Raw genomic sequence first — 26516 nt, 5'->3', positions numbered from 1 at the left:
AGGCTCCACAACCAATTACCAGCTGAAAAACAAAAAGCAGATGCAGCAAAGATTTTATAGTTAGTCCCATATGGCCCATGGTATGGTTAACAGCTTTGATTAAGTCGTTCTGGGACTTGGTGGTGATGACTGTTGAGGTTTGGTGACAGATTTAAAGACCAGTTGGTTGTATCTGATTAAAAGGTTCTTTAATGTGCCTTTTGTTTCAAAGAAACAATTAGATGTTTTGAGGTTACGTTAGTGAATGTTTTTCTATCCACAATGAGTTAAATGTCCAGAAGAGGAAGTATTGGCATCATTTATATCAGTAAAATAACTAATACTGGACTGTTAAAGTATGGTTACATGTTAAATTCCTAACCCTAACTACAGAGTGTCCCTAAAGTCTGAATATACAGGGAATCTCATTAACTCTAATTTTTTTTGCCTCCATGGATTAAATATGGCTTTGTCTGAAGATGGAGCAGTTGAAGTGGAACTTCTCAGTGGACGTGAAGGATACCCATATCCTTAGGTTTAGTGTTAGGGCAGTGATTTTTGGGGCTAGCATGAATTTTAGCCATGACCAATTCTTTAGTTTCAGCTGATACTTTTGGTCGTCCTGAACAGGGGTTGTCCATGAGACTGCCCGTTTATTTAAACTTTTCAACCACCATCACCAAAGTGGAAAAGCTAAGTGGAATTCTCCTTGGATGGCATGCATTAAATTAATCTGCTGTCTTTCGATATGTCCATTTTTCACATCCACTCAGAAGTACCAGTTCAACTGTTTCTTCTTTTGACAAAGCCATATTTAATGTGTGGAGGCAAAATAATCATGACATTTCCTACATGTCTAGACTTTAGTACCCTGTAGTACTTAAAGCAGAGATATGAAAGTATTATCACAAAAATGTACTTAAAAAATTAAAGTATAAAATGCCGAAAAATGTAACTGTTATACTATTATGTCACAGTCCACAACAGAAGTGAGCCCATCACATTTCTTTTAAACATTTTTTTATTGCTATGTTGACAAGTAATTTATTTCCTCTTACAGACACTCAAAAACAGATACCTCAGAGAAACTATGCTAAAAATACAGGCCCCAAAATAGAAACTCAGTGGATTAAAAGTGGAAACACCTGGGATCACTGACATACAAGTTAGAAAACCTGTGATCACTAAAACAAAATTGAGTACAGCTTTGACTTCCAGTGAGCCTAATCACATGATCATGGTTCTAAAATGACATGTGAATACAAGCACTTTCTAAGTTTTTGACCTGTGATCTGTGTCTAGCTGCATGTTTGCATCAGGGTTCCACATAGAAAAGCAGCAGTAATCATGAGGTACAGAGTGATCCATAGTACTACTCATCAGTCCGCAGTAGTTGTCCTTCGGAAATGATTGCCTCAGACAATGCACTACTTGCACAATCTAGAGTAAGTGTTTCAGACTTGGCACAGGGTTTATCCTTGGAAAACAGGGTTTTGTTGGAAGCTCAGACAGTGTGAAAAATACTTCATTATGTCAGTTCTTTACTCTTCGACATAGAAGAAGATAAAATTTCGCTACACAACATATAAAGAAGCCAGATAAATACTGGGAGCACATAGCTTGGTTAGATAAGACCACGATTGATTTGTTCAGCTCAGATGAACATGTTTGGCATGAACCTAGCAACCACAGTGAATGCATTGTCCTGACAGTGAAGCAAAGACGTGGGAGTGTGATGATCTGGGGCGGAATGAGTAAAATGGTGTTGGCAGGATGACACGTAGAGATGACACTACGAATACCTGTGGAAATACTAAAATACTGGCTAATAGCTCTCAGTGTGCAGAAGTTTGGTAAAAAAAAAAAAAGAAAAAAAGTTTGAGCATGACAATCAGGTATTTCAGTGACTATACACTAATGATATTCCATGTCCACTAAAAGGTTAATGAGGAAATGAGGAAACAATCAAATAAATTTTGAACAATGCCTACAAGCTGGTGGGTGTGCTCAGTTTGTTTGGCAGGTGGAAACCTGTGTTGGTGAATGAATTCTAACAGCTCTGAGGCTCCCAAAGCTGTTCCCTTAGAGCCGACTGGTTTGTGGCAAAGTACTTGCATGACTAAAGAGTTCAGTTGTGCTGTACATTTTGTGCCAATTAGAAAAGGTTAATATACAAATGCGCAAAGCACCACTGCAGCGTCTACAGCAATGCTAACAAGCTGTGAGCATAGCTGTTATTATTACTACTAATAATAATAAGCAGACAGATAGACAGACAGACAGATAGATATTATATGACAAGAAAGTATATAATTATTATTACTACTACTAATAATGATAATAATAATAAACAGTATAAATAAACAGTAGCTGCTAGCTGCTGGGATTTTCTCACCCATGCTAAGTGCTTGCTCAGCATAATACCACTCAGACATTTTGACAGTTCAGTGGTTCACTTATGAAATATTTACACTGGATCTAGAACAACATCTGAGCTCTTGCTACTGTAAAAAACAAACTGTTATTTATTTTTATTTAGCCGCTTTGCAGAGGTACTGTATTGAAGACAGTACATATGCAGGTGGATACAGTACAACTGAAGTACGTTGTAAGTAAAGTTTCATACGCATATATGTGTGTTATACAGGTTTCTTTCCACAAAGTGAAGAGATATGTCAATTACAACGTGTACAAAGTGTCCAAAAATAGCAACTGGTGTAACTGGTCTCAAATGTGGTGCAGATGTTCTGGTATATGTTCATGAGAAAAAGGTAATTCAGAATATGCAGCACATAACTGTGGACAGGTGGACAATCTCAGCATAGCTAAAGATCTAAGGTTACAGTATATAACCGTTACCTTGCTTTTCAGGAGAGCAGCCTTCAAGAGACAGGAGCTTAAACGGAGTGTTTTGGGCAGGAGGTGCTTACGTAATGTACAGTATGAGAAAAAGCATATGTTATTCTAAGAACCCCTAAGAGCTACAGTATGTTATTCCAAAAAATTATCAAGGATTTCAAACAGCACAAATAATGCACTCAGCAACAAACAGCCAACTTCCTGTAAATATTCAGAATTTGTTTTTTTTTTTGTTTTTTTTACAAAGATGGGGGTTATTTAATGGAGGAAGGATTTAAAATTTAAACATGGAAGATTTTGCGTAACATTAAGGTCATTTTGTCCTTCTATACGTGGAGAGAGGTTATAGAATGGATTGGAGGTGGGACTCAAGCAATGTCCAAGCACAACCCAGTTTAAAAAGCAGTACAAAAATATAAAAATATGGTCTTCACGAGGTACGAGGAGGAGGGGTTTTGACACAGGTATATCACTAATTATTTAATAATTGTTTTTTATGTTATTTATTTCCCATTTTGTTTGTTAATATGGACATAAATAACTATGGGAGTAGGGTACTGAGTGACTGATGGCTTAGATGGAGAAGGGGTAGGAGTAAATACGTTTATGCTTCGGCCTACTACTTTTCAGATATGTTGGGTTATTATTTGTTGCTTTGTTTTGAATATTTTGATTTGTTTTTGAGTAAAGGTTGATTTATTGACTGATTGGTTTCTTTATTTTCATGTCATGCACATAAGTGTGTCCAACCCTCATGGACTTACAAGACATCAATATGCTAGCGTTGCAGCAATAGAACAAAGATGGTGGAGTATGCTTGAAATGAGCTAGTTTGCATCAAGCATCTTCCAACCATGCTTAAAGTGTTCCTACTGTGGTGGTTCTGTATATAGGGTAAACAGCTGGCCGTCTCAGAAGGTGGCAAGACAGTCAACCAGAGCACACTTTAGGACAAATAAAAAAGGGATATAAACAGCTGACTTGAGAGAGAAGTTCCCTGCCTTCAACCCCTCACACCTGGTCAATCCCAACAGGACTGAGTTTATCAAATTGCTCTTTTTGGGAAATTACAGTTGTCAAATGCAGCTCAAATGTGGAGAAAAGGGAAATTCAGATGGAGGCTGCCACTTCAGTTAAAGTATTTTGTCTTTAGTCGCTTTGGTGGCCATTTAAGCAATACAGTAAAGGAAAAATGCAACAGTTATTAATAACTTTGATTATGCTCTAAACATGAGATCATGTTTTTGTGCTATTTTCTCAAGTCATTACTACATTTAAGGGTGATGCAGTTAACTTTATATGTTCAGGCATCCCTCAGGGTATATAAAAATACTGTCTTTCTCTCCACCTAGTTCTATATTCCTAAACAGAAACAGGTGGTGCTCATACCCAGTACCAGGCAAAGTATTCTATGTAAAAACCTCTCATAACAGTTCCAAAAATAGAGAAGGAAAGGGGTTAAATATAGTTCATGTCATTTTATTTTGGATTTGATGACTCTGTTAAAGTCTACGGTTACCTCTGGGTTGTTAAAGTGGTGTACAGTTGCCCTAGCTGCTGAATACGACCTGAGAAGAAGTAGCTCTGCACATTAAGGCGGTAATAAGAGAGCAGAAAACTATCTAGATGACGCTGTATGTGAAATGAATAAGTGAAACATTTTGCGCGCATTCCAAAACTGCTCCTTTTTTCCGCTCCTCCCGCCGGGTTAATCATTAGCAAATACCTGAATTTGATTGCAGAAAATGTCAAAAACAGTGCAACAGGTGGTTTAAAAGACAGCTGGCAAAATGAACCATTGCTGACCTTTTAAACAGTGTGGTCACATGGTCAAAAGATGATCATCAGTTAATCCTCCCCAATTACTCGGATATGCCCCTGGGTGCCGAAGGCAGCGTGTGCAAAGTAGATTCTGCTGCTGTCCGCATTTCTGGACATAAGCAACTGAGGAGCACGCATCCAACAGTGAGAAGTTTCAAACATGAGTCCATGTGGGAGTGAGGAGCTGAGGGGAGAGAGGTGAAAGGAGGGGCATGGGTCCTCACTGGCATTTATCCCTTTCCCAGAGGCACTTTGCAGAGTGTTGGCCCTGCAGCAATGCTGAAGCCATCTGTGAGTTCTGTCAGCAGAGGCCACGTAAAACAAGACGTGTGCTGTGGTCTGACCTTTCATAGTCCTAACTATAATATTATCATAAGTTTAGAGATCAGATTGCACATTTCCCTGTGGTGGGATTCAGTGTCCATATGAAAAGGCGATGACTGAAAACCTTGTGTGGCTATATGTATTCTTGTTCCCCAAATGTGGTCAAATCAGACTGTACTTCTATACTGACATTTTTGAGATACCACCACTCATCATTGCATCAGGTACAAAAAATTATGAGGAAATTATGTGAATGATGAAGAAAATTACAAGCTTTTCTTTCTTCTACCCTCATCCGGCTTCTTTTTTTTTCCCTAGTTCAATTTAATTCCCCACAGAAAACCTCAAGCAACACCAAACACCAGAATGGTGGCATAATGGACTAATGTCTTTAGGAAGTGGCACTACTACAAGTTAGCACAGTGTCAAGGATTTGTTAAACTTTGTGGTTGAAATTACAGTGCAAATCTCTGAAGCATTTAATGCAGCCAGGGATAATATACAACTATCTGTCAATACTAAAGGCCGAGCAGCTGACACTAATTGAGGGAAAAGAATTATGGGTAGTAGCTGGCACAGTGCACATCTCTGACTTGGAGCTTGCCAATACTCATTCCGAAGGTGCCACAATGAGGCTTCGGGAGATACTCTGGCTTTTGGACAGAAATCAAGTTAGAGAGTCAGGTGTCATTGCAGTTTGGAGACTGTTGTTAAGCCAAGAAAATGCAATGTATGCAAGAAACATGCCTCAAAACCAAAATATGAAGCATATTGCAGAAAATAAAACACCTCCAAAGTGCAGATCTAAACATAAACCAAACTGAAACTGATGTTGTAAAGCTGCACTAATTTTGCATGCTAATGCTAATAATAATTACACATTGATTATTTGGTCTTGTAGGCTCATTTTTATTAAATGACTGAATTGAGATTGAAATCTGAGTAATTCATCGGTGTGAGGACACTGTGGTTAAACCATAAAACTTGAATGAGACCAAAGCGTTGCAGTTTTACCACTTACTGAACTTCAGTCCAAATTAAAATGCCTACAACTCCCAGTCCTGAGAAAACTTTATCAGTTCCTAGCAAACATCTATGAATAGGTTTGGCTTTTAAAAAGCCTCACACTCACTTAGATGCAGCAACCAGCAGTTCTTTCATTCTTAAATAATTACCCATTATTGTCTCACAATCTATTTGTTGGGTGGTCTGTAAAATGTCAGGTTATGGTGAAAAATGTTGACCAATGTTTCCAAAAGTCTTGTTCTGTTGACAACTCAAGATATTCCAGAAAACCAGCAAAAGGCAGATTCAAGATGCTGGAATCAACATATCCAACTTAAACTGAGTTCAACACATCCATGTTTTGAGTAAATCAAACTTTTGGCTTGTCTACATTATAAAGTCTAATTATTTTTCTTATTATAGAACAACTATATTAGTCAGCCTTAAGCAGTTCTGTGTGCAATAAAACTTAATGGAAAATACGGTTATGAACCCTAATTCAAAAATAATTGGCTGCTTTTAAATCAGCCAGTTGTCTACTGTTATAGGTCCAAAGGCCGCAGCAGAGCCTTTGCTTGCTGGTCTGTAGAGGGGATGTCAGATAAATGTTGGAGAAAAGGTCGTCCATGGATGCAGGTTCGGTTGGTCTCACCCAGCTGCTGCTCCATCCGCAGAAGGGTTTCCTCCACATCTTCCCTTGATAAGGTTGTGGGCAGCTGACGGGCAAGACGAACAGCTTCCCCCTGAGGGACGAGTCGCAATTTGAAAAATGTAATGAAACAAAACAATATGCCAAAATGGTGCCATTCCAAATTCACAGAATCTCTCACTTGTAGGTAATTTGTGACTTTAAGTGGCCGGCACTCTTGCACAGTCCTGGCCTTCTTGTGAAGAACGGCAGTCAGAATCTCCCTGAGGTCCTCCACACCGAGGAAAGGCACGCAGTCTGACATCGCTGTCACTTCCAGATGTCTCTCGGCTGACGTGAGGCCTGGCCAAAGCAAGCAGAAAACAAGGATTAATATACTCCAGACGCTACTACTATCTCCAGGAAAGAATAATAAATAAATATTGTGGTTTACGGCCGGACTGATGACCAAGTCAAACAAACGAAGGGCCAAATGGAGTGTTAAATGACTAATAGAAGCCCCAGCAGACAGGAAGGAAGTTGTCTTGTAGGGTTGAAGAATGATGGCTTCTCATTTCGTGAGGAAATACTGCAAATCATGCACAGTTTATATTGCTAACACATAACTTTAGATGGTGAGGAAAAACCTGGAGATGCAGTGACAGAATCCGTCTGTGCTGGTTGTGCTGCCAGCAAAGGAATGCAAAGTTGAAAACATTTCCTATTAAAGATGTATGAAGACAACAACTGGCAATAGCAAATATCCTGATTGTAAGAGCTGGGGAACATGGCGGACAGTATCTGCAGAAACACAGTGTCCACAAGTTTTGCACAAGTTAAATAATACATTTTCAACAATACCAACAACGGCCAAAGATATTCAGCAGATTTTGTGCAGTGAAACCATCTTATATTATGCCACTAACTTCAGTCCCATGCACACCCACAGAGGCTGGCAGTGCCAAATGAAAATTCCTTGAATTTCTTAAAGGGCAACCATTCTCATCACCTGCACACTGGGGTACAAACCTACTGTGAGACCACGTTGTTGGGCAGACAGCCAATGTCAACTGAGGTGAACCATTCCAGCAACAAAAACAACCAACATTCACAGGACACTGTACAGCCTTTGCAAGCAAGCATAGTAGAAGTCCAAATAATGATGAATAAACTGGCAAAAACAAGTTCAACTGAGAGAGTTATTCTGCTTTATTCTTACATTATTTTACATGTTTCTGTCATCTGAACCTATTAGCATTAGAACAAAGTGTCGTTGTTTGTTCCTACATCAGTCATAATTCATATTTATTATTTACTACTGTGGACAATTTAGTGAAGGATTTGAGAATTTTTCATCTCATCCACAACTAATTCGACAGAGGGCCACTGTCAAAAATAATAGCCTATAATCCAGTTACAGACACTGTACTTGACATTTCTGAATGGTGAACTATGACATTAATCTGCAAACAACTCAAGAATGTGTTAAATAAAATATAAAAAAAGAATGACACTTTTGAACAACCTGACTTGAAAAATAGGAAAGACTTATGTTCTGATTTATTGAGTTGGGCATAAACTTCAGTGTTGTACTACACTACTACTATACTATTGTTAAGGATCTATTTTGTTGTCAGATTAAGGGCATGTAACATGTCATTAGGAGATAAATGTGTAATCAGTATCACTCATTTTTATTCAAACATTCTTTTCACTGTACCTGGAGTGAGTTTGATTGTAAAGCCATTAGCCACAAGCCTTGGATCAGAAAACAGGGCCCCTCCGTTCAGTTCAGGGCTGTGTTTCTCCATGTTGCACAAAGTCTCAGCATACTCAGCCCCCCTAGATTTCTATAAAATAGAGACAAGGAGATATTTAACATACAGCAGCACTGTATTCTTGTACATCAAGTCAGAATTAATGGTCAGGATTTGTTTGTCTTAACAACAGTCAAGAATATGTATATATAAAGAAATTGAACATTGAGGTGTGTTTTCCATAAGGAAAACAACTGTTGGGGTTGGCATTTTGCTGGTGAGAAGTGAGTGATACATTACCCATCTGTTAACTGTATAGGGTTCTGCAGGCTCACTGCTGGAAGTATATTATTCTCGAGAAGTCTTTTAAACAGCAAGGCTTCCTCCACTCGAAATGGGTTTAACAACATGAGCCTCTGACCACATAAAATGACCCAGGCGCTCTGAGAGGCCAGCCGGTTTACAAGACGGAGGCCCCGTGGTGCTGTGCTGCTCTGGGATGAGAGGCGCTGAAGCTGGAGCCGAAGGGCAACCATGCTGCAGGGGAGGGGCTGTGAGAGTTTAGGCGCAGGGTTTTGCATCTTTTTTTGGGGCTGTGCAGAGAAGAGTTCGTCCAGCAGCTGCTGGTTGGATGATGGGGCCTTGCGTTTCTGACCCTGCATGTGGCTGCTAGAGGTGCTCACACTGAGCTCCCTGCGGCCTTCAGCTGAAGCTAACCTGGTCCTCTTGTCGTGCTGTTCTAGGTGCTTTTTTGCTTGCTCTTCATACCTGCAGGGTAAAAGCTTTAAAAGTTAGAACAGTCGTGTCAAGTGCCATTATAAATAAATCTATTCCAGGTTAGCATCCCAGCATGAACTGATTTGTGAAACAAAATATCCCAAATGTCTGGATTAAAGCTGACCTAAACATGCTTGAGAAGCACCAATCTTTCATTTCTGATTTTATGTATCAACGAATTAGCGCTGTTCAGTCTGGGAAAACAACTTACTAATGTCTTCTGGGGTTCTGAACAGAGATTTCCTTCGGAGGGAGTTTAAGGGGAAAAGACCATGTAGTCATCAGGGTTATCTTGGACCGGACTTGACAACAGCCTCTCATTCAGCATCATTGTTCACTGTGACTATTCGTTATTTCAGTTCAGTTCAGTTCTTGTCAGTCCCCCTACTCTATGGAAGTACAATCCTAAATCCCTTAAGGCTTAAGTTATGTATGGCTGCTGTTGCAAAAGCACTTAAATAACCACATTTTAAATCAATTTGGAAACCTGCTTCACATTCAAATTCGTCATTAAAATGATGTTTAAACAGCAGTAATATTCAGTTTTGACATCTACATACACGTAGTTGTATTAGAGTCCCTCTCTAGTCACTGAAATAAAAACATAGAAACACATCTCTCTGTATCAAAGCTAGCAATTTATAAGGTTTGTCCGTGAAAAAATATTCCTAATAGCCTTAAAAAAAATTACTTGGATGTAATTCTGCACCTTTGCTTCCTCTAGTATGTAAATTTATGACGTCCTTGCTTCTACTATTACCCATCCCTGCCCACTCACTGCAACTCAAGCACACCAGCTCACCTGCAACTCTGCTGAAACATTCTAAACTACTAAATGCTAGTACTATTTGAAGTAATGTTTATGTCCAACATGTTCAAACAAGACACTAATTCTTAAGAAGAATATTAATGCAGAAAGTCCCACCCTGCAAGCAGGGCCGGCCCTAGGACTTTGGTGGCCCTAAGCAAGATTTTTTTTGTGGCCCCAAAACATGCACGGGGCAACTACCAAATCACGTGCACAGCTTGTAATTGGGTTAAAACACACATGCACATGATTAACAGCATTAACAGATTTATGCTTTATTGGAATAAAGACAGGGACAACATGCGAATCACACACTTATTGTGGTGTGGCCCCCTCTAGTTGATGTGGCTATAAACAACGGCATAGAGTGTTTATGCCAGCGGCCGGCCCTGCCTGCAAGTTAACAGGATTGGTTGCTTTGGTTTGTTACCTATGAAACCCTGGAAGTCTGAATCTGTGCTTCTGAAACTGTCATTGGTACACTGCAGTTTTTAGGTGGAAATGTTCAACAATGATGGTGGCAATTTTGCTTATGATGCATCTTCCAGCATATAAAAAACACCACATGGACACATTAACAAGGTTAAAGAAAAAAAACCCAAAAAACAGGAACTTGATTTTCACCATAAGGGTTCTTTAATCAGTAAATAAGTCTGACAGGTTTAGCAGATCTTGTTTTAGTGGTGAGCTTATTGATAATTTAAGCTGGGATTACACTTCTCTAATTGCATACAGGCAAATGTGAATGGGAAGTTGCTCAGTTGTATTTACATGGCAGCTTCTTGGAATCTTGTATGTAGCATGCTAACAGTTTTTCCATGTCCATTTTAAACCAGTATTTTGACAGGTGTCAAATCAAACAGCTTGCTAGAGACCCAGGTCCATGCAACATGCTGAGATATGGCAGGCCCACTCCTCTGTGACCTACAGTGACTCTTAACAACCTTCTCTGCATAGGTTCAGCCGCATAATTCCATCAACACTTGTACGTGTTGGTAATTTCGTCTGTAGCACAGCTGCTAAGCTTCCATCTGTTGTCTACTCGGAACATATTACACTGTTTTAAAATAGGAATTTACATAGTCGAGACCTTTTACTCAGAGTACTGGCAGATAATTTGATACAGGGGTACACAGGGTACTTTCCCACAACAAAAAGTTATTTGCCAACTCATGTCTCCATATATCTTCATATGTAAGCATTAGGTCTTACACTTCAGCACCCCATCATTCAAATAACTTGTTTCATGAACTTGTGTACGTGTAATTCCTAGAAGTGATGTGTCACTTAACAGTGGCAGCGAAAGGAACCAAGTCCTTTCCACATCCTATTTCATGTTTAAGACAGCAGTACAGCAAGGCAGGATTCTAAACAGATGTCTTTTTCCATACACTCCTCCATACCTTATATAAGGCCTCGAGTACTGCTGATACACATTTTCCAACCTTGCAGTTACTTTAAATTGGTACGCAGTAATCTAACATAATTGGGTTGAAATGCTTTCAGCACAGTCTAATGGTGTTATTCCATGATGCTAACTGAGCAGCTCAGCAGATAGAGATCTGAAGGTGGCACAGCTTGCACTTTCTATCACTGACACGTCCATCTGGACCATTTTAGAAGTTACTAATGACTGCTGGATGAGAATTATTTTGATGTAACCAAATAACAAAAAACATTAAGTGTTGCACATGGCTTGTGTATTGTCCTGTGCTTTAGGAATTGTCAAAAGTGCCATTTTCTAAGTGTTTGGTGTGCTCACCAGATCTCAGAGTTAAGTCAGAGGCAAACGCACGTCTTGAGCCAAGACAAAAATACTGTTTTTCGACCAAAACTGTGCACATTCATCTGATTACTGTGTTTTTATTTTCTGTTTTCTTGTTTATACTTTATACAAATTCCATCCTTGTCTAATCTTCATGTAAATTCTTTATCACTATGGGGAGGCAGGGTCAAACAGAAATGCTCATTACCTTCATCTGTTCTGTGCCAAGGCAGTTCTTGACAAGCCAACTATGTGCCAATTTCTCATACCACTTAAATAGTGCAAGTGTAGGTGAGTTTTTGAAAGGGACAAAGATTCCTGTGTGAACCTGGAAACCTACAGTTAGATAATAAGGTGCCTAAACAGAATGAATGAATACTAGTTCATATCAGTTAAAATGTAGAAAATGAGCAGTGACTTAGTGCCACTACTAATGCCCATGTTTGCAGACTGCTTCAAATATAGGAAATAAAAAAGACTAAATACACGATGAACCTGCCACAACAGAGAAAATCAGATGTGAATTCTCTGGATAGATCGCATGCTTACAAAATTCAATATGAGTGACATTTCATCAGTAGTAATACCTGTTGCACTGTGGAAATGTATTCTAGCTAACCCTGTATTAGGCACAGCCATTTGGAAATTAGAAACACAGCTCAAATCGATAAAATTTCCAGAGCAGACTTTTCACATGCAAATGACAGGTCAGACTTTCCCTCTCTCTGCCTTGCAAATAAGAAATGGAAACAACTGCTTGGAAAGGTGAAGGTCTGGAAACTCACTTCTTACGGTTATCCTCCCCCAGGTTTTTCCACCTCTCGTGGACAGCGATGCTGATATCCTGCAGACTGGCTGTGGGCTTTGCTCTTAGGACCTCAGCTCTGGCCTCCTTCTCAAACAGGGCAGCAGGAGACAGCGGTGCCCTCATGGCACGGCTACTAATCAGATCGTAGGCTGTCAGAGCAGCCCGCTTCTCTGTTATAACATTGAACTTTTTGCTCGAGCTGCTCTGACTCTTGACCTCATCCAAGTCAGAGTGCTTATGTGTGGAGGGTTGATGCATTGTCACGGGCTGCAGAGGTTCTCCTGACATGGGATCTGTCAGAGCTGTACCCCGGCTCCAGTCCTCAGCTAGTATTTGGTCTTTGCTTTTGTCTGCAGCTGACACTACATTGTCTGTAATTCTCTCTGGGGATTTGCTTGCTGAACCCATTTCTGTTGTCTCAGTGCAGTTCTGTGCCACTTCATCATCACAAAGAGAAAAGCTGGAGACAATCTCAACTGGGATCTGGCTGACAATCCAGTCGTCTGCTACAGAGGATGAAGAGCTGCAGTTTGAGGTCTGGTTGTGCAGTGAAGCATCTGTGCTTGCTGTTGACGAAGCTGCATCACCATGTTGAAGTGCATCTTTGGGGCAGTTATCACTGTGGTTGGTGAGACTGTTATCCCTCTCTGCACTTGGCTCACTGTCCAGTAGTGAATCATGAGGCTGCAAAGGATTAGATGGTGAGGCAAATGTCTTGTGGCTGAGCTGCTTCTCAGCTGGGAGATCAGTGTTAGGTCGAAAGCCATAGAGAGAGACCAGCAATGCCTCCACTGCAGTCAACACAGCCTCCTAAAAATATCAGACCAATGATAGATGGTGAACAAAAGGCATGAAGATACACAGAGAATATTATTCAATGATATCCTCTAGGCTATGCTTTCCATTTACTACAAGCTGTATTCAACTCATCATGAAAGCTTGAATTTCACGGCTACCTTGTTGTGAAGAAGAACCTGGGTCTTGTCTGGTGTCAGATTAACATCCACTGAGGAAGGTGGAACTGTGATTTTAAGCATGAGCATTGGATAACGATTCCGTGCTGGGTCATCCGGATATTGAGCACTGTAGTGTTGGCGCAGCAGCTGATGATCCATCACGCAATCACACCATACACGCATCAAGTTTGCAGGAAAATTAAAGAAAAGAATGTTGTTAAATACAATAAATAAATAAGCAAATGGATCAATCATTGTAATTTATACAAAATTGCTATACCTTCATTATTTCCTTTAGCTGAACAGGTCGGTTGTTGACAAATAGAAATGTTTTGTCAGGACTAGATGAGCTTGTAGTGGAATAATCAGCTCCAGGTTTGGGAAAAAATCCCTCTAAAACAATCTGAGTAAAACAGAACAAAAATGTATTCTTAATAATCCAGAGCAGAGAATAAATGTCATGCATCAGCTGCTAAGAAACTAGCCAACTGCTGTGTTTCACTACTAAGCAAAAAACAAAGGTAAGGAAACCATACGCTATGTTACATATACCGATTCCAAAAAAGGGATAAATGTGCCTAGAAGGTTTGTTCAAAATCTAATTTTCAGTTAGGATGGCATATTTGATCCATTCCACAGACAGCACGGCTGCATAGCTGGAAAATCACCTATTAACTCCTGTGTGCATCAAATAGGCCCAGCATCAGTAGGTACTGTAAATATACCTAATATTGTAGGTAAACTGTCAAGGGCAGTAAGGCTACACGTCTGAAGACAGTGACTTTAATAGACTTGCTTACAAATGTGATGCTTAAATATCAAACTATCTAAGCACTGAAAAGAGCAGCGAGAGAGACAGGGAATGCAACACCAGACTTTGTTGTGTCCTCTTACATATATCTATATGAAGGCTTCACTATGAACATGTTCAACCAGCTGGTGCTGAACATGTTTCTATTCAAACCTGCATCATACATGATGACCTTTCACCTAGAATCATGCCAGAGGGAGTTCTCATGAGCTGAAATTGATGACTCAACATAAAACTGTACAACTGTACTTAAAATGCTATTATGAATGTAAGCTAGTAAGAAATTATGGAAAGCTATTAATGTTCTACAGATTGCAAGCGGTAAATAGCTGTCCTTTTTTTTCCACATGGCCTCAGGCTCATTATTAGCAGCAACGCACGCCAATGAAGTTAATAAATGAACTGCTGTTTCAGGTCAGGGCACATATGCTTCTCTCTATTTCTGCTCATTAGGGTCACTTTATGAGAGTACGAATGGCACCTCTGGCCCCAAAGGGCCTCGGCTATGTGTAGTTAAGCTGCCAAAAACGAGTGTCACATTTTGTTCTGCAGTGGAATAGCTCTACAGCTCTCCCCAAGAGAGGCTGGTGAAATTGTCAACCTGGTTCCCTTGATCACTAAGCTTTGTTCTTGGGGACAAGGAGGAGAAAAGTTCTCTTTCATTGCTACAGGGAGTAAGAGGAAAAGGTGAAAGGTTGTTCTCATAACTGGGCACCAAGCAGCAAAATAACAACAACAAAGGGGAAAATGAGAGAGAAACAGGGTGAAAAGGGCTGCTCCATATCTGTCAGACTAGATTAGCTGGGAGCCTGACAGCAGGTAGGAGCCACATGACACCTACCGTGACCAAGCAGAAAGTTACAGCTCGACAGTAATTCAATTACGATCAGCACAGCAAAGCTTAGCTAACAAAAATCACTCACTCCTCATCAGGAAAGAACTCGAGAGAAAAGGGCAAAGGAATAGTTGGCCAGCCACCAACTGACCACATTTGCTGGCCGGAGACCAGGCGTTCATGATGAGGTTATTAGCTCACAGTCCAGTATAACGTGCATGCTCTCATTTGCGCTGCAAAAATGATCCATCTTACACAGGCCTTAATGCAATCTAGACATTTAAAATGAGACCTCTCCAAAACAAGGGAAACAAGTGAATCATCATCATTGATTATTAGTGCAAATCAGCAGATTTTTTCAAATTAATATTTTTGCCTTGTGTCACATAATTTCGATGATACTGAGTTTTAGAAGATTTTGGAAGCATGTAACACTGAGCTTTTACAGTGAACAAGGGGCAAGTATGTGCCTTTTGAAGATGAACTGCCATCATTGCCCCATAATGAAGGGCAACGAGTCATGAGAGCCAACGAGTGTGAGGTGAGCATGCAGCTCTTTGCCTTCTAGTGACACCCATCCATCCAGGTCCATGCAGTCCTGCTGCCTCTTCACATTCAGTGTCACGCTACGATGTTGAATTGTGACTTTGTCCAGCTGAGCAATAGTCCATGCAAAACAACCTACATAACACTTGACATGAAAACCTAAAACATGTAAACATAAGTCCTATATTACGTGTGAAACAAGAGGGTTAATGACTTTAACATACACATTTCTTAATTGGACTTCTGCAAATTGTGAAATGTTTTACTACACAACTTGCTCTCCTGCTAGGAAAGAACAAAAAAAGTGGGCAACTTGAAAGAATTCCTCCATTTTCTCTCATTTCTGCAGTTTCTCCTTAACTAACCTCTGGTTGCTCTTGGTGATGGTGGCAAGGGAGCAAGTTGGCAACAGCACTGGACCCCAACGTAGCAAGGAGGGCACTTCTGCTATCGGCCACCTTGGCCTTCTGCCAAACCACCACCTGGAACAATATGACACCAGTCAACTTCTATTAGTCCACATCAGGTGAATCACACCGTATAAACACCTGTCAAGATAGTAACTGGGCCACCATGTTGCCAACATATCAAGGGTTCATATAGTTTGGTTGTCAAGAGATCCAGCAAGAGATGAACAAAAACTGCAGCGTGGCAACATTAGCTTATGTCAAACTTTAGGGCTGAAAACATCAATGATATGAAGGAGTAGTAGGAAATACAATTTGTTATTTAAAACATTATCAAATACCAAATCAACATAAAAAAGTGATTCGAAATACATTTCTAATGCATGACCAAGATTCTATATTGCAACTAATAACAGCCTTATTGCTGTGAAAGTAATGGAGTCAGGAATTACTGCTTTGCAGTTGTATGCCTCAACCAGGCTTTCTAACTGCAGTTTGTTTCCATTTCAGCCCACACTCATATAAAATATGTAAAAGACTTCGAAGAAATTCAGTAAGTAAGCATGCGTCACCAAATCAGTATACTCTATGAACAAAAAGCTCAGTTATTGTGTTGAATAATGTCCAGACGAGTTTCTGCAGAACAGTATGATGTCACTCTAAAGCTGGCATTTGACCTGCTGAATTTAAAATATTATGACCTTATCATTTTATCCCATTAGACATCAATTTTGTCATAATTAGCATATGACTTATGGCCAAAAATCCTGTTTAGTGAAGTCACAATGATCCTTGAGCATCAGATTTCAATCAGTTCACCCTCGATTTTAAGTGAATGTTTGAGGCAAACTTTCAAAAAAGAAACTTCGCGTTCACATGAGCAGAACAGGCAAATGTTAAAACACCCAAAAACATGAGGCCTCCAGCTATGGTTGTTGCCTGCACCGAAGCAAAAGAGAGACACTTTGCATTTTTGACAGAAAAGATCAGCACAGAGAACATTTTGCATACGAAATATGTTAACACCCAGTTTGTGTCTACCAGTAAATATATCTCCGGGGTGTTGATTTCTAAAAGCACACACTCTGTTGCAGGACATGTCTCAGATATTAAATATACAATTTGGCACATGTAAATGCATAACTCCTGTAAACGGTTCTTGAAGAAGCTATGAAACATGACACAAGCCAAATGGCAGAGTTGGAGATAAAGGATAGGGGCAACTGAGTGCTGATTGTACAAAATGGGTTCACTACCCTCCCCTGACAACCTTGAAATTGATTTCTATGAAAGTCATACGGTGGTCGTGTGCCCCCTTCCTGGCCTGCACCACCTATACACTCATGTGTACAAAGTGGCTGCAGCCTGAAACCAAATCTGGGGTCAAGTCCACAGCGATCAGAGTTCAGAGTCAGCCATATTTGTGTTTGTGCTACGCTTAGCTGTGGTGGGACAGTGGAGAAGGGATGGAAATGTCTCATGGATAAATAATTCTACAGGTGGTTAATTTCAATTTATGTCATGGAACAGCCCAAATCAAGTGGCCTTTCTATTGTGAACACCAAATGCATGCGATCGTGCACAAGTGTGGAGGTGACAAACGGCCAAACACAACTGGTTTAAAAACTTAGAACTTAAACTATGCATTTTGCTATTCATACTTAAAACATGTAACCTGAATATAATTCTTGTGGTGATTAATGACTGAATCCAAAGATATCTGCTGATTAATCTTTTCAAATTTAACTTGACATTGTGGAACAGAATTTATTGCTTTGACATGTGTATCGAATATGTTTAGTTTAGCCCCTATTGTCAACTGCCTCAGTATTTGTTTCCATTTGCAGAAAGACTTCAACAAACTTAAAGGGAAACACATTTTAGAAATTTACACGGCTCACATTAGACCCTGCTTTTACATTTCAAATACAATCTGGGAATCAGTGCAAAGTTGGTTACAGCAAACAAGCTATTTCCAGTGGCATTATGCACAGGAAAACACATAAATATCATAATATACATTCTATATATACAAAAAATAGCAATAGATCTATAGCTTTTGCTCTGGATCGCATCAATTTGAGTACTATCTTTGGAGGGGGTTTAGAGTTAGAGGGATTTTTTTTTTAAAAACATGTGAATATCAGTACAGTACATGCCAATAATCCTCTCACATAAGTCATTGTTCTCAAGGTTGGCATACTTTAACTGTAAGCGTCAACTATTCTCTGGTTCCAGCTTCTCAGACACAAGGATTTCCTGTTTTGTGTTTTGTTTACCTTTATCTCAGTGTATCTTCTGACAATTTCTGACCCTATGTCCAGCACAGAAGCGTCCCTACATCAGCTTAGTCAGTCTATTCTTCCTTTTGCTTAACAAAAGCTTTGGTCTATGTATTACTAAAGTGCTTCTACAAGCCAAATGAATATTTTCCGTCACACGTAACAATTTCACAGTTCAGTGACTCACATTAGCACTGACAACGAAACAGCAGGCGGCTGGGGACAATTTCTGTCTTCAACAAGGCCTTTGATTAATAATTTACTGGGAAAGCTTCTCAATATTCTTTTGCAAGTTTCTGTTTGCAGAGAATCTTCAGAATGGCACAAACAGCAAATCTACTGCTAAAATAGGCCTTGTAAACATTACAACTGTGAGCTGAGAAGAATGTTATTATTTTGCGATTATGCAATTTTTCACAAACAAAATGAAGCCAAGGAAACTGGATGGAACTGTGTGACAAGAGTAGATGATCCATGCTCTGCATATTTTTGCCTGTTCCTTTTTATCATTTATTGATTTAATGTCAGTATATACAAGCTATCCTCTGGATTAAAATGCCTGTTAAATCGAGTCATCTGTTAGGGGAAATCAACTACACATTATCTTGTGAAATCTAGGGTTTTTCACACTAAAGTCTAAATGAAGTTCATATCTCCATGCATTATTTTGATACAGTACGTGATCTTACCGGGGTTTTCAGTGCTTTGGCACATGTCAGTGTTATGCTGTTACTACATGGCATGTTAACAAAAACTGTAGGGGATTCTGAGCCAGTCATGTTGACATGGTCATCTGAAGACCAATGTGGACATCTAGTGGTTGCAAGATGCAGAAGACTTCAAACAGCATGAACACAGATTTAAATCAGGACAGTTTATATAATCATCAAAAGTTTCCTTTGTTGTGTTAGCCATGGTTTGAATTCATTTGCAGAGACAGTACAACTTAACACCAGATTCCAGAGTCTTACTCTCATGTTATGCACTAGAACGGTGACTATTAAAAGTTTCATTTTGCTTCAAGAACAGCAGCTTTACCCGTGATTTAATCAGCCTGAATGATATCTGTTATAATGGTTTACAATGGTGACAGGTTTTTACTAAGGACAAGAAACACTGCAGTGTCCTCTGAATTCTCACACTTCTCCGAAAGCTTCATCCACTGCTTTGCAAGCTACCTCTATGCCCAGCAAGTTCTAAACTGTAGCAACTTTCAGAGTTAACTTCCTTTCACCTGATGGCGTTTCATGTCTGAATCAAGAACCCTGGTCAGTTTTACTGTAACATTAATGGATAGACAAGCACATCACAAGATACTTGGAGTTGTGTGAAGCAATTTGGAGAGGGCTTTATCAACATTTCAGCATGAATAGTGGTACAAAACAAGACAAAAGTAAAACACACAAAAACAATATAACACCTCTTAAAAAATATATATACACACTGCCATTCAAAAGTTTGGGGTCACTTAGAAATGTCTTTATTTTTGAAAGGAACACTTATTTATTAAAGAAAAACTTGCTAATGTGGTAAATGACTATTCTAGCTGGAAACGGGTGATTTTTAATGGAATATCTCCATAGGGGTACAGAGGAACATTTCCAGCAACCATCACTCCTGTGTTCCAATGCTACATTGTGTTAGCTAATGGTGTTGAAAGGCTAACTGATGATTAGAAAACCCTTGTACAATTATGTTAGCACATGAATAAAAGTGTGAGTCTTGTGGATAACATGAAATTGTCTAGGTGACCCCAAACTTTAACGGTAGTGTATATATCTAAAATAATAATAATGATAACAAGAAAAGCTCTCAGAGAGTAACCTGGCAATAGCCAGATTAATAATTGTGTAGTACTTGATAGTACTCCACAATATATATATATATATATATATATATATATATATATAGTTTCTTGAGAGATTTGTGAACTCACAAATATCGCGAGAAATCAACTTGCTGGCAAGGTTACTCAGAGAGGGCAGTACTCCGTCAAGGCTGTTTATTCCTCCATATGGCACTGTCAGAAATGCAGCATTTCTTTGTTACTTATTGATGACCAAAATCACGGCAAAATAGAATGTGGCCATTTAATATAGATGTACCCACAAACAAAATGACCTTGCGCTGAGCACAGGCATGTCCTAAGCATGTGTACGTTATGTACAGATACTGAATCGCGTGACCTAAATATGCAGCGGGTGGCAAGAATTTATGGGACTCAGAAACACCCCGACAATTTAATCAATTGTTCCTTTATCATTTCTGATGAATAAATCCCAATAAGTCTGTAATGGTCGATTTGTAGAAAGATCGCAATCATGTGATCATCAGCAGGTAGCTGACGTAGTGTTCACTTGTAGTCATAGATACAGTGATATCTCACAATTATATAGAAATCTTTAACAAATCCCTGGCTCCAGACTATAAACAGCATCACTGCCAAAATCTAATCAGTTGGTCCTTGTGTCATTTCTGACTTTCCCTGAAAGTTTCATCTAAATCTGTCAGTTCGTTTTTCAGCAATGTTGCAAACAGACAGACAAATAGATGGGCAGACAAACCATCTGACAAACTCCACCGTGCTCCTTGGTGGAGTAATAAATTCCACCCTAATCGATATGAAAACAAGTCATTCTCTGCTGCCAGTCTTAATGACATAACAATCTAAATATATTTTACTGCCACCTTACAAGACAGGAGGTTAGTGTTTGATGAACAGACACTTTTGCGTTGTGCACCCCCTGTCAAAAGTTTCTCATTCATTTGAATGAGAACCTTTTGACAGGGGGTGTACATCACCTTCAAAGAAAAATTGTTTGTTGCAGTTTCAGTTTGTTGTCTGCATGGTGGAAACATGAAATACTTTCCTTCTCTGTATATTTTTATTCACATTTTCTCCTTGGTTAATTCTGAACAGTGGGATAAGTTACTAACCTTATTGTGAACAAGTACGAGTCTCAATTCAGGCTTGACAATGGCGTAGGCCATCAGCAGGTCCTGCACTTTCTTTAGTTCCTCTTTGCACTTTTTTGTGGAGGAAAAGCACTGCCTCCTCACTGGAAGATTCCTGAAAAGTTTCATTACACTCACTGTTGTACCTGGAAAAAGCACAGAGCAGAGGTGTACCACAGCTTTTGACATAAAATGTACCTTTCCTGCAACACACACAGATTCAATGTATCTGGACAATACCAGAAATATTTACCATGGTTGGCATTATTCCTCTTTTTCCTTCGTGAAAGCAATTTTTCATGTTTTTATTTGTTCTTTAGGATTACAACAAATCACATGACACCTTCATGTAACACTGAAACAATAGTTCAAAATATAATGTGTGTGCTGGTAACCATTCATCTAAATCTCTCTGTGGCCCTGTAACAGTACATTTCTCCTTTGTGAGATCAATAAAGTCTATCTTATCTTATCTTATCTTTAGCAGGAGTAAAAACATTTCTGCAATCACAGCATTTACAATGTCTCCATCCGACAGCTTTAGCTTCCTTCATTTTCACAATAAGACATATTTAACTCATTTCCATACCTTGACCTAAGTGAGACGGCTTCTGAGAAACAATGTTCCCTTTAAAGTCAAGCATGTACTGGGTGCTGACATCGTCCTCCTCTGTCTTTGTGGTAACAGCCACCTGAAGGGAAACAGCACATTTTATCAGGTTTATCCACATTAGGTTGGAAGCCTTGTGTATTTAAGTCCAAATATTTACAGAAAAATGTATGAGTTGTGTCATATGAAAGTTACAAATACTTAAATAAATGCATGAGTGATGTGAACATGTTCGCTTTTAACTTAATTGTGTTAACAATAAGTACAACATCTATTCATTCTTTTTTCTTCAATATGACCATCATTTAATAACTACAACTGTTGAATACTTCTCACCTCAGCCACTGCACAGATGGAGCCCAGTGCTTCTCCCCTGAAGCCATATGTTTCCAGATGCTCCAGGTCTTCGTGGCTGCAGATCTTTGAAGTGAAATGTCTAACAGCCATCACAGGAGTATCCACAGCTTTGATGCCATGGCCGTTGTCACGTACTTCTATCCGGTCCAAGCCGTAGTTTTCCTGAAATGTGCAATTCAATACATACAGTGGACAGTCAATGCAAAATGAAGGAAAGCCCAAGTCAGTACTGTGAGCTGGAGGATGTGAATAAGGGCAACAACACACTTTTAGCTGCAGGAGAAATATGGCTTCCCTACCACAACATCTTTCCAGCAATGTGTTGCATCATACCATGCTTTATTTGGATATTCTACAAATTGCATTTTCCAATTCAACAATCATTGCTCAAAAAGGAGGAAAACAGCAGCTGACAGGGGTGGTTGTACTCTCTGCTCCCAAAGCAAATCTGAATAGTGGTAGGATCTATTTCCATCGATCGAACAGACACAGATGATGACATATTTTTCAAAAATAAATATAGTGCCTTTAAAAAGTATTCACCTCCTTGGAAGTTTTCTCCTTTTATTACATTTCAGCATTGACTTATGGTCAATTTACTTTTAGTTTCTTAACAAAAAAAAAGACACTTTAATGTCCAAGTCAAATTAGATTTCCACAAAGTAATGCCAGTTAATTGAAAACATAACATGTAAAACAAGTGACTGTACAAGTATTCCCCTCCTCCCTTGTCAGTATGTAGTAGGTGCATCTGAGGCCACAATTATAGCATCGATCATGTGTAGAGCCTTGTATATCTGGATGCCGCAATTTTACCCCCTTCTTCTTTGCAAAACTTCTCAAGCTCAGTCAGGTTGCACAGGGATCTTAAAAAGCCCTCTTCAAGTCCAGCTACAAATTTTCAGTTGGATATAGGTCAGAGCTCTGCATAACTTTGGCTCATTATCTTGCTGGAAAACAAACCTTCTCACAAGTGGCAGACTGCATTAGGTTATCTTTTAAGATTTGCTGCATTCATTTTACCCTCTGCCTTCACAAGCCTTCCGGGGCCTGCTGCTAAGAAGCATATCATGATGCTGCCACCACCATGCTTCATGGCGATGGTGTGTTTGTGATAATGTGCAGTTCTTCGTATCCACCAAACATGGTGTCTAGTCTGATGACCAAAAAGTTAAATTTTGGTCTCATCCGACCTTCTTCCAATTGACTTCAATCTCCCACATGCCTTCTGGTGAACTAGTCATGAGATTCTATATGAGCTTTTTTCAACAGTTCCCCTGACTTATAATTTTATATTACAATCGCGTAAGACACATTCACTGCACTCACATGATCTTTATTTCACTAGATGTGTCTTTTAACATCAACTGGCAGCAACAGTGTTACATTAAGTGAGTCACTTTAAAGGGGACGAACATTTACATAATCATTAAAAAAATATATATTCTATATTTCTTATTAGTTGGCATTACCTTGTACAGATCTGTTTTCAATTTGACATTCTGGTCAAAAAAGCCAAACTACATTGACCACAATTCAATAATGAAAAGTAATAACAGGGAAAACTTCCAAGAGGAGTGAATACTTTTTCATAGGCACTGTACACTTCTTTGTGTTCCAGAAACTGTAATTTAGGCTTAACGTACCAGTTTAACGTCAATGTTTGAAGCCCCAGCATCCAGAGAATTTTCCATCAGTTCCTTGACCACATTCAGCACAGAAGTGATGACCTGTGAGCTGGACAGCAGCCGCACAGTGTCGACCGGAAGCTGCTTCATGATTCCAGGTACCTGCTGAGGAAAAGTCTTGTTTTAATTTAGTACTTCTGCAACCCCTGGCAAAAATTATGGAATCGCCAGTCTCGGAGGATGTTCATTCAGTTTTTTAATTTTGTAGAAAAAAAAGCAGATCACACACAGATCAAATCTGCTCATTAGTCTGCAGTCAAAAATGAGTCTCACACCTTGGAAAGCTGTTGCACCAAGTGGATTGACATGAATCATGGCTCCAACAGGAGAGATGTCAATTGAAACAAAAGGGAGGATTAGCAGACTTTTTAAAGAAGGTAAATCATCATGGAACTTTGCAAAAGATGTTGGCTGTTCACAATCAGATGCATCTAAAATCTGGACCAAGTACAAACGACATGGGAAAGTTGTAAAAGGCAAGCATACTGGTAGACCAAGGAACACATCAAAGGGTGAAGACAGAAAACTTAAAGCAATATGTCTTGAGAACTGAAAATGCAGCAAAACAAATGAGGAACAAATGGTCGGAAACTGGAGTCAATGTCTGTGACCAAACTGTAAAAAAAAACCCTAAAGGAAATGGGATTTACATACAGAAAAGCTAAACGAAAGCCATCATTAACAACTAAACTGAAAGAAACAATGTTACAATGGGCTAAGGAAAAGCAAACATGGACTGTGGATGACTGGATAAAAGTCATATTCAGTGATGAAGAGTGAATCTGCATTGATGATGCTGGAACTTTTTGTTTGGTGTCGTTCCAGTGAGATTTATGAAGACGACTGCCGGAAGACAACATGCAAATGTCCCCGGTCATTGATGATATGGTGCTGCATGTCAGGTAAAGGCACTGGGGAGATGGCTATCATTAAATCTTCAATAAATGTACAAGTTTACGTTGACATTTTGGACACTTTTCTTATTCCATCAATTGAAAGGATGTTCGGGGATGATGACAGCATTTTTCAAGATAATAATACATCTTGCCATTGAGCAAAAACTGTGAAAACTTTCCTTGAAGAAAGACACATATGGTCAATGTCATGGCCTGCAAACAGCCTGGATTTGAATTCAACTAAAAATCTGTGGTGGAAATTGATGAAAATGGTCCGTGACAAGGCTCAAACCTGCAAAGCTGATCTGGCAACAGCAATCAGAGAAACTTGAAGCCAGGTTGATGAAGAGTGCTGTTTGTCACTCAAGTCCTCAGAGACTGCTAGCTGCTAAAAAAGCCAGAGGTGGTACAACAAAGCACTAGTAGTGTGTTGTAGTGTTTTTTTGTTAGTTAGTTTTTCCATGATTCCATAGTTTTTCCCTCTGCTTGATCTAAAAAAGCAATTGTTATTGACTACCACAATTTTTTTCTTGATTTCTTTTAGTGTTTCTTAAAGCAGGAAGTTGCCCTTTTAAATTACTTCAGTTTTGTGGCATGCCTGTGATTTGCTTTTTTCTACAAAATCAAACAACTGAATGAACATCCTCCCAGACTGGTGATTTCATCATTTTTGCCAGGGGTTGTATGTGTGGTTGAGAATAACAAGGTGACATGAAGTGGATCAAACCTTGATTTTGCCAATGAGAATTTGAACGCAGTAATAAAAGTTCTTGTATAAGGGAATTTTTGGCAGCTCCAAAAGAAAGCTTAACTAGCACCAAAGGAAAATCACATGTGTGAAAAAATAAGAGTTGAGAACAAAATTTGCATTTTTTTTAACTACTTTTGCTGAATGGAATTTCATTTAGTCAAGCATATTAGAAATTTCTGCATAGAAATGTCAGGACAATACATAATTTCTATCAATTAACGTAATGCAGACTCATTACCTTTAGTGTATGCAGACTAAATTAAGTTTACTGTCAAGCAAAATCACCCCCCCAGCAGCTTATTCTAAGTACTGGAAATGCTAAAACTCTTTCACTTGACTCTCCTATTATTGTAGACAGTTTCCCACTTGGAATGACTTCTCATTGAGACATATAAAGTTATTGGAATGTATGAATTAGATTACTGATCACCAATTTTAAACTGTAGTCAGAACTACAGGCAGCATGCTGACCATGCCCTAAAAGAAACACTTGCTCTATGGAGGTTATATTAAGTTTGAAGTAAGAAAGGTACAGGCAGTCAAAGAATAATAAAGTTGATTTAAAAGGTAACTGTTAGGGCACATTTAACACTAGAATTAAGTAGCTTACACAGATCTTACAGTGCGTTAACTTAACGACAGCTAACTGCTCTACTGGACCAGCTTGGTGTCGTCACATCTCAAATAAAACTTGAGTTTAAACAAACTTACCTGGAGAGATTACAGTCCCATGTTCAAATAGTTCTTAACGTGCAAAACTATCAGAATAATGCATTTATATAGAGACTTTCACTCCCACTTCTCCCTGAAGTCCTTCTTCAATCCTTCATAACAGAACACACACGAGCTACACGCCGGAAACGTCCTGCTTCCCGCCCCCTCCACTGCACG

The 26516-nt window shown here is 39.3% G+C and overlaps 1 protein-coding gene across 4 annotated transcripts; it reads right to left on the bottom strand.

Annotated features, from left to right (window-relative positions):
* Positions 1-982: 982 nt before the first annotated feature.
* On the bottom strand, positions 983-26516 carry pms1 (PMS1 homolog 1, mismatch repair system component). 4 transcript variants are annotated; one of them, XM_051958546.1, is made up of 13 exons: positions 26337-26513; positions 23937-24083; positions 22270-22452; positions 21913-22015; positions 21306-21469; positions 16045-16161; positions 13768-13890; positions 13488-13634; positions 12509-13341; positions 8674-9141; positions 8337-8458; positions 6819-6979; positions 983-6731 (listed from the first exon to the last, which is right to left on the bottom strand). In XM_051958546.1, exons 2-13 carry the CDS (start codon positions 24066-24068, stop codon positions 6531-6533), a joined length of 2754 nt encoding a protein of 917 aa, XP_051814506.1. In that variant the 5' UTR covers positions 24069-24083; positions 26337-26513; the 3' UTR covers positions 983-6530. The 4 variants fall into 4 exon arrangements, 2 of the variants coding, with proteins under 2 accessions (XP_051814506.1, XP_051814505.1); XR_007946279.1 differs by lacking the exon at positions 983-6731 and having other exon boundaries at positions 6857-6979; positions 8337-8466; positions 23937-24080; positions 26337-26516; XR_007946278.1 differs by lacking the exon at positions 983-6731 and having other exon boundaries at positions 6857-6979; positions 8337-8466; positions 26337-26515.

This window comes from Acanthochromis polyacanthus, chromosome 14, assembly GCF_021347895.1.
Source record: "Acanthochromis polyacanthus isolate Apoly-LR-REF ecotype Palm Island chromosome 14, KAUST_Apoly_ChrSc, whole genome shotgun sequence".
Lineage (NCBI taxonomy): Eukaryota > Metazoa > Chordata > Actinopteri > Pomacentridae > Acanthochromis > Acanthochromis polyacanthus.
This window is presented reverse-complemented; position numbering and strand designations above follow the sequence as displayed.